The following is a 12,011-nucleotide window of genomic DNA, read 5'->3' as shown; positions in this document are numbered from 1 at the left end:
GTCTGATTCAGCAAGGATCACATCTGCAATTACGCACGCCATTGGCCGATTGTTGCATGCATCGCAGTGCACGAACCACCCACTGCGACCGCAGTGACTACGTATTCCCATCGCAAAATGATTGACAGGAAGTACCGTACCGTTTGGGGGAGGGGGGAGGTTGGTCGGTGAAACGCAGACGTGCCAGTGCGTTTGAACGCCGTTGCAGGGGTGTGCGTAAATTGGACACTGCGATGCCATACGCAGCTTGGTCTTACACTGCGTGCGATGAGATTGGCAATTCCTGAGTAAGGTCAGAGCTTGTGTAAGTGTGCGTGAGGCTGCGATGGTACTCGCTGTTACCGATGGTTTCGCTGTCTTGCTAAACATTACGGATGTGTGTAAGGTAAGTTGGGCGCCCTTATGTAGTGCTGCAATGGTTTAGCATATCATCGCAGTGAGACTGCGTGTGTAATGTCATCTAAACCATTATATTCCGTGCCCATAACACTGTTTATATTCCTATCACCATTAAAAACTAGTACAATCATGATGATTTTTTTTTATTTTTTTTTACGGTTAACCAGCCTAATGCTGGAACATTATAGTTATGTATGAACACTTAGGTTATATGATTTAGCTCAGCACTACTGTACATAAATGTTTCTATAAAATGTGCAATGAAACCTCATTCCCCATCAATGTTCTCCAGTGGGCTGTTGATTTTACATGTCCATACATTTACACAATGCATGGAACAGTCGCGGTCTGTCGCCCCATTAGGCCGTACACAATGGGCCAGTGTGTGCAGGTCTGTCCCGCGGCACTGTGCTGGTGAAGGCTGACCCGGCCGCGGTGCGGAGGATGGGGTCCCTCACATTCCTCAGCTACACAGAACAGCACGTTTTCTCCCCAACATGGAATTTCACTTCTCAGATCAATGTACCCACTCAGCGCTACAGAAGGTGCCTCATAAATCAGCATATTAACATATTTCTCTCCTAAAATCCCCTTGATCAGCGCTGCATGAATCTCTCCTGCTGACAGAACTGGGACCTATTAAAATATTGGCGCGGTGTCGGCCTTCCGCTACCACGTTATCTCTGAAACGCTCTCATACAATTTATATCCGCTGCTGAACCGAAGGTCCTATAGAGACAAATATTATATATGTGGTGAAACCTGGGAGGTGCTTTAATGTATTTGATAACGTGACTTTGCAGCTTTACACCGTTAGCATTTTATGTGTATTTTATTGTGATTTGAATTTATTTTTGGAAATAAAACCTACACCTATCCTTATTGCACCATATGGCGCGATTCCCTTACTGTGTACTTTTTTTTTTTGCCTCGATTTTGTAGTTTACTTTGCTACATAGAGGGGTATTCAATATGGGACTTTTCGCTCCACATCGGAGATTTTCCTGGGATAAAGTATCGGGCGCGCGCCCGCTTTATCCCAGTATTCAAAATAAAAGCTACGAAAACTGCAAACTGCGAAGTGGGATCTGCATAAAAAAACAAATTTTTCCTGGAATAAATTGTAGGACCCCCCTAAAGCTGTAAAAACATGGGGGAACACTATGGGTACCCCGTTTTAGCCTGCAAATGAAAGTCGGAGATTTAAATAGCCGCAGCAGGTGGTTTTTCCCGACATTGAAGAAGTGATGCAAAAGAGCACTTAGGTTATTTTTTTTCGTTTTTAAGTGGTCCCATCAAATTTTTTGGTACATGAAAATGGGTACTAGCATACTTTTATGTCCCTAAAGTAAGTTTTAAAAAATTCTGCAACTATACACCTGCCACTAATAGCCTATTTTAGAATACACCTGCCGCATACTTGCAGAATAGCCCTGAACCTATTTCCCTATTTTTAAACACTTTTTTCCCATATTTTTTTTCACCCCAATTTTTTTATTAATTTTTTGGGGTGTCCCTATTTTTATTTTTTAAACTTTTTTTGACAGTTATTTTTACAATGTCATTCCCAGGGGTGCAGGCTATTTTTTTTTTTTTTTTTTTTTTTTAAGCCTGCACCCCTAAACCCCAATTCTGCACTTTTTTTCGCCACCTATTCAGTGGTGAAAAGTTATCCCCGTTTTTTTTTTTTCAAAGACTTTTCAAACCTGCGAAAAGTCTTTGAAATTGAATACGGTGTAAAACCAAAACAAGCGAAAATTACGTCAAAAACGACTTTTCGCTCCATGTTGAATACCCCCTATAAGTGTACTCGGCACGAGGTTAGGATTAGTATGTTATAAATTTATAATTGGTATGAAGTCACAGATTAAGCACAACGATGCCTGGCACAGGTCCCTTGATTGTGTACTTACACTCAACTGCTATTTTTTCCTCCATTGTGGGACTTGTTCCTCAATTTTGAATCTTAAGCTGGGTACACACTGTGCGATATATTGTTCTGAGACCGATCGGTACAATAGATCATACACCTCGTATAGTGTGTACACCCGATCAATCGTTCCCGACAGTCGTTCATTGCCTTGTCCCATCTGCTGTGCTGCATGGCAGATTATTATTATCCTTTATTTATATGGCACCACAAGTGTTCCACAGCGCCTTACATAGTACATAAAACTAATAAGTGAACAAAAAAAAAGGAACTTACAGTACCATGAAGGACACATATATATTGCTGCAATAGTAATTAAAACACTCACGATAAGCAGCAGGGAGTTGGCAGAGACGTGTTAGGTGCCCTTATGGGGAGTAAGGAATAGACGAAAGTGTAAGGAGAAGCACATGAGGGAAGAGGTCCCTGCTCGTGAGAGCTTACATTCTAAAGATGGGTCGATGCAACGAATGACGCGGTATAGCTACATGCAGCATGGGACGATACATCACGCCGTCATACCCCGTTTGTGCAGTGTATGTCGCGCGTGATGTATAGTTAGATCGGTCGCATCATTACTGGTTAGCGCCATCGTGTAGTGTGTACCCAGCTTTAGGTCCTCTATATTGTGTTTTAATGTGGCGATATGAGGGTGGGTGTTTGTGTACTCGTGTGTTTATTTCTTTTCTCTATAGATTTGATAATTGTCCTCCATTTGTATATACAGTGCTTATTCAGTGTATAAGAAAATTATATAATGTGTATTCAGTGAAAGTGACTATTTTAATTTGCCATGAACTAAACCATGGCCACGATTTACTATTAAAAACAAATGTCATTATGTTTCAGCCATTTGTTGTTTTACTAGGGTGTGGATTAAAAGATCTACAGTAATTAGTCATTCAAAAGATCGACACCAACTGGTATACAGGCAATAGGTTGACAGGTACAAAAGGTTGACATTGGAATGGTTGACACAAAAATGGCTGATACTTTTACCCTAACGTCCCTCCTAGTGCCGAACCCTAAATGTGCCGAGCCTTAACTGTCCCTCCTAAGCCTAACTGTCCCTCCTAACACCCTCCCCAGTAAGGGCCGAAGTCTAACTGTCCCTCCTAACCTCGCCCCAGTTAGGGCCTGACTGTCCCTCCTAACCCACCCCAGTAAGGGCCTAACTGTCCCTCCTAACCCTCCCCAGTAAGACCATAACCCTAACTGTCCCTCCTAACCCTCCCCCAGTAAATGCCTAACCCTGACTGTCCCTCCTAACCCCCCCCCCAGTAAGTGCCTAACCCTAACTGTCCCTCCTACAAGTAAGTGCCTAACCCTAACTGTCCCTTCTAGATCCTAGCCCTCCAGTGAATGCCTAACCCTAAAAAGCAAACCTGTGCCGATCATTCCAATGTCGACCTTTTGACCATGTTGACCTTCTGTACTGGTCGATCTACATCCATGTTGACCTTTTTGTGCGTCAACCTTTTATACCTGTCGACCTATTGCCTGTCTACCAGTTGATCTCTACCTAGTCACGGTCAACCCTTTTTTATTGTAGATCTATTGATTTGAACCGGTTTTGCTTGAGTGTATCTCAAAAAGGCTTCTAGGCTGTGTGTGTGTGACCTACCTGATATGCTGCAGACCAGCCATTATATGTCTCCTTGGAATTCTTATTTGTAGGAGATTATAGAAAAATGCTAACCATTTGGTATTGCAGCTGTAACTGTAACTTTGGCTGTCGGAGCTGCTCGGGGAGAGTAGTATTTATTGCAGCAAATTAAAAATCTGTTACCGTGTCCTGTCTTATTACCCAGGCGTGCATCATTGGTGCAGTACAGTCTACTCCACCAGTGTCGTGCTTCCTGCCATTGTGGGTGCATTGTTTCGTTAAGTGTAGGTTTCTGTAATAACTGTATTAGTGCAGCGTTTGCAAGGAGCAGATCCTAGACCGAATAGTTATTGCTCTGGCAGGGCACTTTGTGTTCTCTTTAGCGTGAGGCAAAAAGGAAATATATAGCGATTTATTACAAGCTTGTATCTGCAAAGTAGGATTATATGATATGATTATATGGTTGTGCGTCAGTGTGCGTTGTATTGCTCACTAAGTGCCTGATTCATTATGGATCGCAACTGCGTACACAGATCGGTCGACTGTGCGTACTGCGCATACGTATGCATTGCAGTGCGCGTGTCAGCATTGCCATCGCATAGCGATCACCCACGCAAAAAGAAAGCCATCGCAGTGAGTTGCAGGAGGTCAGTGTTTGGGGGTGGTGACATGGGAGTGGTCGGAGAAATACAGGCGTGCCTGACCGTTGCACCGGCGTGCATAAATTAGACACTGCGACGCACCCAGCGCCATCCCGTGCTTCCTCTTCCGCCCGCTCCTCTGTGTCCTCCCCCTGACCATAAAATTATACATACAGCAGGTGGGAGGAGGGCGTTTTTTTTTTTTCCGACGGACCAGGCGCCCCTGGGCGGCCGCACTGACAGAACATGTCAGTAGCCGAGCCTGCTGCGCCGGAATACGCAGCTTGTGGTCTCACTGTAGATGACCAGGTTAGCAATTTAAAAGTAAGGTCAGGCCTGCTGTAATTGTGCGAGAGGGGCCGATGTTACTCGATGTTCCAAATGTATACGCAGGACTGCAAGGTATTACGGCTGTATTGCGATTGCATTCATTAGCATATTTTCGCAGCAGACCTGCGTGCGTAATCGCAGCTGCAATAGCGATCTGTAATTAATCAGGCCCCAAGTCCATCTAGATCACACCTCACAATAGGGTTTAGAGCAGACCTAGGACCACACAGCGAGCACCGGACAGCGGTTCAAAAGTGACGACCTACATCGCAGAGTGGACGCAATAGGTGAGGAAACCCCTGCGTAATGCACTGATGTTCATGATTCTCTCAGTATAATGGCCATGTACTGTGTACGTGCGCTAATACAAGCCTGCCTTTAAATTGGGACCCACATTTTTATTTATTTAATTTTTTTTCCGCCCATTATCTCTTTCCCTTTCCTGTTTTTTGTTCTCCCTTTGTATTTGCAACTATTATGTTTAAAGACCTGTAACCATACTAAATTCTTGGCTGGAGCTGGGTTTTTATTGGCTTTACGGCAGTTTGAGCTGATAAAACTTATGCGGTCATGGTTTACTGGCTGGAATTGGTTCAGGGGTTTAGACCGTTTGCAGAAGAATGACCTCCCACTGACACTACTGATAAAGGGGTCCGGCCCTTCTGCTTCATGGTAACCTGTCGGAATCGTGTATGAAATGTGCTGTGTGTGCTACATATGTAAGCGATAGGGACTTCATTGAAAATACAGCCTTATTGGGCCTGAACCAGAATGTGATTTTAAAAATGCTTATAATGGAATAGGAAGTCTCAGTCTGCAATGATGGAGAAGGGGGTGGGGGGGGGGGTCATTTGGGTGTATATAAAACGCTGCTGCATCTATTCTTCAAGTAATCTTACAAAATGTTGCTAGGAGCCATACCCAGCAGCTCTGGTGTCCATTAAAATACAAGCTGGGTATTGCACGGGGGAAGCGGTATGAAATCCCGGTGGCCGCATGGCCAGGTTTTCCAATCCCGGCAGCGACAGGCAGACAAAAGCAGAGATCCCGGCAGCGGAAGCCTGACGGCGCTGGAAATCCTGATCGTCCTTAGGTAAGTATCTACTAACCTAACTCCCCTAACCCTCCTTAGGGGTGCCTAACCCTAACCTCCCCCCCAAGTGCCTAACTCTAAGTCCCCCCGGGAGTGCCTAGTGCCTAACCTCCCCCCCCAGCGGTTGTCTGCTCGCGGTGCCCGGCGTTGAAAAAATGACAGGCGTCTAGATTTAGACGCCTGTCATTTAACCCTCGTCGGGATAAAGCAGTCGGGAAGCCGGCTGTCGGGCTTACGTCCCTTGCACGGGGACTATTTTCCATCTACATGCAGCTTTCTCGTACTATAGTTTATTGGTTTTACGTATGTCCTCCAGTCATGTTCCTGTAATACAATACTTGTTATAGTTTTTTCTTGCTTCGTGATGTAAGGAAGATCATTTAATTTATTCAGTAAAACTGTAGGGTTGGCAAATTCGGGCTAATGGATGAGAATTATGTGAAGATGGAAACCCCACCTCATTACTGACGGGGACTATCATGGACTGACGGGGACTATCATGGACTGACGGGGACTATCATGCACTGGGAGAGACAGTAACAGGATGTATTTTTTTGTTTTGTTTTTCAGCTGAATATCCTGGTAGACACCGGGAGCAGTAACTTTGCCGTTGCCGGAGCCGCAGATCCTGATATAACAACATATTACCGATCTGACCAGTGAGTACTGTGACCATTCGAGTGTGTGAAATGTTCTGGGTTTGTATTTGTTACTGCTTGTTGAAGTAGTGGTACTTATCCTGCTGCTTGCCCCAGGCTGGCAAATAGACGGCGGCAACTTCTAGTCGTGTCATGCTGGCTTCCTGCACTGTGTATATGATATCCTGCTCCCTCTGTAAGGGGTTGGGTATGATATGTTGAGCTATAGGGCCTGATTCAGAGCCGTTCGCTAGCGGCCGTACGCTCGTTCCGAACGATGTTCGCACATCTGCGCATGCGTATGGTTTTTAGTACGCATGCGCGAACCAGTCAGTGCGGCCGAAAATCGTTTGTACGCTATATAGCGAGTGCCTGCTATTTTGAGTGACAGAATGAGGCGTATGTGGGTGGTAACAGGGGAAGGTGCTTGAAAACGGGGGAGTGGAATTCGAACGCAGGCGTGCTTAAAGGTCAAAACGGGCGTTTTAAGGGAGTGCATAATTAATACAGCAGCGTCATTGACCACGTCACTTGGTTTTTTTTAACTCAGAACTGCTCGCAAAATAGCGGTTGAAAAAACCAACCACAAGAATAGCGAGCAGTTCATACACTGTACGATGTACTCGATTAATCTAATAAATAGCGGACATGACGTATGGTGCGAGCGGCCAGGGGGCGTTTTTATCAAATAAACGAGCGTATGTTTTGCTCGCTCGTTCAGACTTAGAGGTGTGAACAGACTGCAATTTGCGAACGGATCATTTGAATAGCCACCCCTTGTTTTTGAACGAACGACCGCAAATAGCGAACGGCTCTGAATCAGGCCCATAGTCCCTAGTGGCCCAGCGGCGACTTTCTCCAGCTGCGTCTTCCGGAATTTGGTGCTGATCATGTGACTGACTTCCAGGTCAGCCCTCCAATCCCCTGGCATTCTGGTGAATATTTCTCCTCTAATACTAATCCCTGTATTTTACTCTAACCTTACCACGCGTGCCTATCCCTAGCCTAACTATAGCCCTGCCCAGTTGTTAACCTTTTTGACTGCATCCCCCTGAAAGTTCCCTCGGTGAATACATTTTTTTTTTTTTTTTAAGCAGAGTTTGCGGCGGTAAGTGAATTTACTGATTGTAATGTATATGTACTCCCTATTGTAAAATATAAGGATATTAAAAGTCACGGAGGAAATATGAGGCATCTTGTAATATCCATTGTAACTTAGGCCGGGTGCACATCTATACAAAGGGCGATCTTCCCTTTGCCCTGGACCATCCGAGATTGCCCATATACAATATGCTATCTAATGAATGACTGAACAATACCTCATCCCGTCTTTCATTAATCTGCACGGCCAACCAGGTGGTCTCGTATGCGGCCCGCGGGAGCACGCGATTGTGGGTGAATTATCCTTCTGTATTATATGTAGCACAGAAGAATTGCAGGAATACCACGTTTCTTACAATCCCGGAGCTTTCTCCTTGTAAATATTTCTTCTAGCTTATTTTGGATAAAGTAGAATGGTCTCTGTAAAATAAAAGCTAGGTGACCGGCCTTATGTTGTAAAAATGTACAAAAATAAAACCCCCAAAAGATCTCTGAGGTTTATAGTGAAGTTACAATAACTGCTGCAGTAACTATATTATACCTGAGGAATATGCGCGAGATCAACGCTTCTATCCATTCACCAGGAACTAGTGACGACATAGAGGCGCGTGAGGGCTAGTAACTGTGCTACGTTTATTACAAGTTGATGGTAGAACGCTATAGACCGTATCGCATTTGGTCAGGACAGGTGGATGGGGACGAGAGAGAGAGAGAGAGAGAGAGAGAGAGAGAGTCAGGTTTCTGACGTGTGTGTTAAGCTGTGAAGTTGATAAGAATTATCTGTAAAGCCGAGATGTGTCCGCGCCCATCTTCCATCACATTCCTGCAATCCTCCTGCTCAGCGTGAATAGGAGCAGGATTACACAACAGGAAGGATAGTGCAGGACAGGGACACATTGCTATCTGTGTCTATCAGCACATACAGGAGCACTTCTGTTACCCTGCACACACTGGCTGTGGTTATTATAGGAAGAGCGACTGAATGCACAAACATCTATCCCCCTTCTTGGTCACTGGCCATCGTTACTGGGAGAGACTGGAGGAAATGGGGTTTCCTCTTGATAAAGCAGAATCGCACAGCTGACGCTCTAGTCTACACAGTCGATGCAGAGTCTGTTGCAAACTTAACTTTTTTTTTTTCTTTTGCCTTTGAACATTCTTTTATTGTATATTAAGTTCCTTATTAATAAGGAGGATACAGAACGACTGTATAACATCCTGGAAAGCCGGCCTCGCCGGGAGGTGTCGGGGACTGACGTCAAGACAACTTTGTTTAATAAAACCAGTTGTGAGAAAGTCTAAAGACCTCTGCTGCAAATGCTTTACATCTCCGACGCCTGTGATGGCGGCTATCCTAAGGCAGATAATGACGGTGTACTGGGGACTGACACCTGGACATACGATAACTTGTTACATAAGAGAGACTGGCGTGATTGTAGATCCGATCCGTGTGTTGATTGTACAAAGAGGTTAAAGTGAATGAAATATTTCTGTATGTATCAATACATGCATATAAACATAGGCAACAGCCATTACAGTGCACTTAATAGTCTAGCAAGACAGAGGAGGGTGTCCAGAGAGCACTGTGCCGACTGATTCGCCGACACATCGGCCGATCGGGTAAGCTATACAGACTTGTCGATCACCCGCTCAATATGTGTCCCCTGGCAGTCCCTGCAGCGTGTACGTGAGGTCGGCTGACTGCCTAAACGCACAACGAGATGCGCATATATATCGGAGGATAGATCTGCCATCGGCTATGCCACAGAACAGATGCGATATGTCTGTTGTGAGCGACGTCGTTCAGACATAACGGGAGTACACACCTGCTGACGCGCTCGAGATCCAGCAGCCGTTCCTATTGAATGGTGGATATATCGCCCAGTATGTACCCAGCTTTAGTGTTTGTGTATTGTAACATAAGCTGCCCAACGTGTGATGTCTGTGCTATAAATATAGAATAATAACAACGTCTTCTCCCCGGGCAGCAATGTGCAGTAACCAGACACTACAATCTGGTGGTAATACCAGTTCTGTCTGCGACAGTGGTGCTGCCAGTCTCTGGACACATGCAGCTTATATGGACACTGTATGGGGAGGGTGCGAGAGTTCAGTTGCAGCTACTAACTGGGTTATTCATGAAAGCTTGGAGAGCGCTACAATTGTGAAAGTACCAACCAATCAGCTCCTAGTTGTCATATATCAAACACAGCCAGTAAAATGACTAATGGTGGGTACACACTGGGCGATTAAAGTGGACGACTGAACGATAACGTTCCCGCGGGTCGTTTGTCATCTTTCATCGGGCTGACATGCAGGCCAACCTGACGATGTTGTCAGGTTGCTGCATGTTGGGGAATGGGGGGAGAGAGAGCCCGGCGCTGAACGATATCGTTAATGATATCGTTCAGCGGGTGTGCTCAATGTCATGAACGACATTGAGCACAGCCTGCTGGGGACACACTACACGATATCGCTCAGGGAGCATATCGTCTAGTGTGTACGCACCATTAGGGCGCGATTTATGAAAGCGGAGAGAGAGAAAGTACCAACCAACCTGCTCCTAAGTGCGGGATGTATCGAACCTAAAAATGTGGAAAACTCCCCCGATGTGCCCCTATGCCGCACGCCCAGGAAAATTTACGGAGCTTGAGCCTGATTCTGGGGTGGTTATAAAGCAAGAAAAAGCAAGTTCACATGTCTTCCTACATCTATCCTCAATACGCCACGCAGCGTTATACGCCTGACGTGAGTGAGCCGCAATGTCCCGTGCGATTCTGCTATAATCGGGCGTCTCTTTTTTGGCGAAATTGCCTCTAAGTCCCGTTGCGACTGGGGCGCACCAGGGGACTGTGCTGATTAATTTGATATGTGACACTCTTATATCTGTTTGCGACTGAGACTGTAAACGGAAATTGGCGTGGAAAAAGGCTGCGGCCGCTGCATCGTAGCACTTTGCACTCTGATTGAGAGACTCAAGGTGGGTACACACCTGACAGATAGATCTGCAGATCCCTCCATCTGCAGATCTATCTTTAGATGATGGTCGTTCACACACACTGAACGGCCATCATCTATCCGGTCGGGGCCTCCCCTCTTCCCCGCGGCTGCCGCTGTGTGTGTACGGGCTGTCTGCGGACATATCTGTCCATCGGCTGTGCAGCACAACTAATGTGATATGTCTGTGAACGATGCGGTTCACAGACATATCGCCTGTACACACTGGCCGACAGGCAGCAGATATATTGTCCGTGTACCCCGCATTAGTCGCACACAGATATACAAGCGTCACATATCACATTAGTCAGCACAGTCTGCTGGAGCGTCATGTTGCCACTTAGACTCTCTTTCGGCAATTAAAGACCTGAAAAAAATGCCCAGCGTTAGCAGAGTCTCGCTGAGGGGGGCTGTTTGGTGCGACAGCGATTACACATCTGTAACTGTGTACCTGGGGAAACCATGTTGTGATGCAAGGTGTGCAAATACATACATCATTTTGCATATGGGGTGAATACCGGCTGTTGCATGTAGAACACAAATGCTGGACACTTTTTTCTTAAATCTAAATCTCCCTGCACATAATAAATCTGCCCCCCACCTGCAGTGCAGCATGGAGTTACCACAATACACAGGTACTTCTCTGTCTTACACTATTCACAACTAAGAATCGTCCCTTTGTGTCTGTGGACTCCTGGGTCATAAACCTGGAAGTAACGGCATCATCTGGGGGTCAGACCTATATCGGAAGAGTGCCGGTATGCAGGCGAATAGGATGGTGATGTATTGCAATTTATCGGCGATGATTGATGCTTTTTTCTCTTTGCACAGTTCATTAAATTACAGCAATGCGGAAGTGAGCGGGCAGCACAGACAGTGTAATGGTTAGCATTACTGCCTCACAGCACTGAGGTCGTGGGTTCGATTCCCACTACTGTGGCCTAACTGTGTGGAGTTTGTATATTCTCCCTGTGATTGCGTGGGTTTCCTCTGAGTGCTCCTGTTTCCTCCCACACTCCAAAAATATACTGGTAGGTTAATCGATTCCCACCAAAAATTAACCCCAGTGTGTATGTGTGTGTTAGTATGTGGTATGGAACATAGGGCCTGATTTAGAGCCGGACGCTCATTCAGAGCGCTCGCTATGAATCAGTGCCCTCCCTCTCTTTTTTTTTTTTTTTTTTTAGAGCGGCCTCCTGGCCACTCGCACAGCTGTGGCTGTAACAGAATTCCCACAGCTATAGCGAGCGGCCAAAAAGATGGTCGCGATGGTCAA

The 12,011-nt window shown here is 45.7% G+C and overlaps 1 protein-coding gene across 1 annotated transcript in view; it reads left to right on the top strand.

The window, feature by feature from the left end:
- BACE2 (beta-secretase 2) overlaps positions 1-12,011 on the top strand; it is a 59,243-nt gene that overhangs the window by 23,811 nt on the left and 23,421 nt on the right. The window contains exon 2 of the mRNA XM_088456441.1: positions 6,570-6,658. Within this exon, the coding sequence (XP_088312567.1) occupies positions 6,570-6,658 (89 nt within the window). The remainder of the gene's footprint in view (positions 1-6,569; positions 6,659-12,011) is intronic.

Source organism: Taudactylus pleione, unplaced genomic scaffold (genome assembly GCF_031769625.1).
Source record: "Taudactylus pleione unplaced genomic scaffold, aTauple2 ptg000704l, whole genome shotgun sequence".
Lineage (NCBI taxonomy): Eukaryota > Metazoa > Chordata > Amphibia > Anura > Myobatrachidae > Taudactylus > Taudactylus pleione.
The sequence above is the reverse complement of the archived record's forward strand: the minus strand, read 5'-3'. Positions and strand labels throughout refer to the sequence as shown.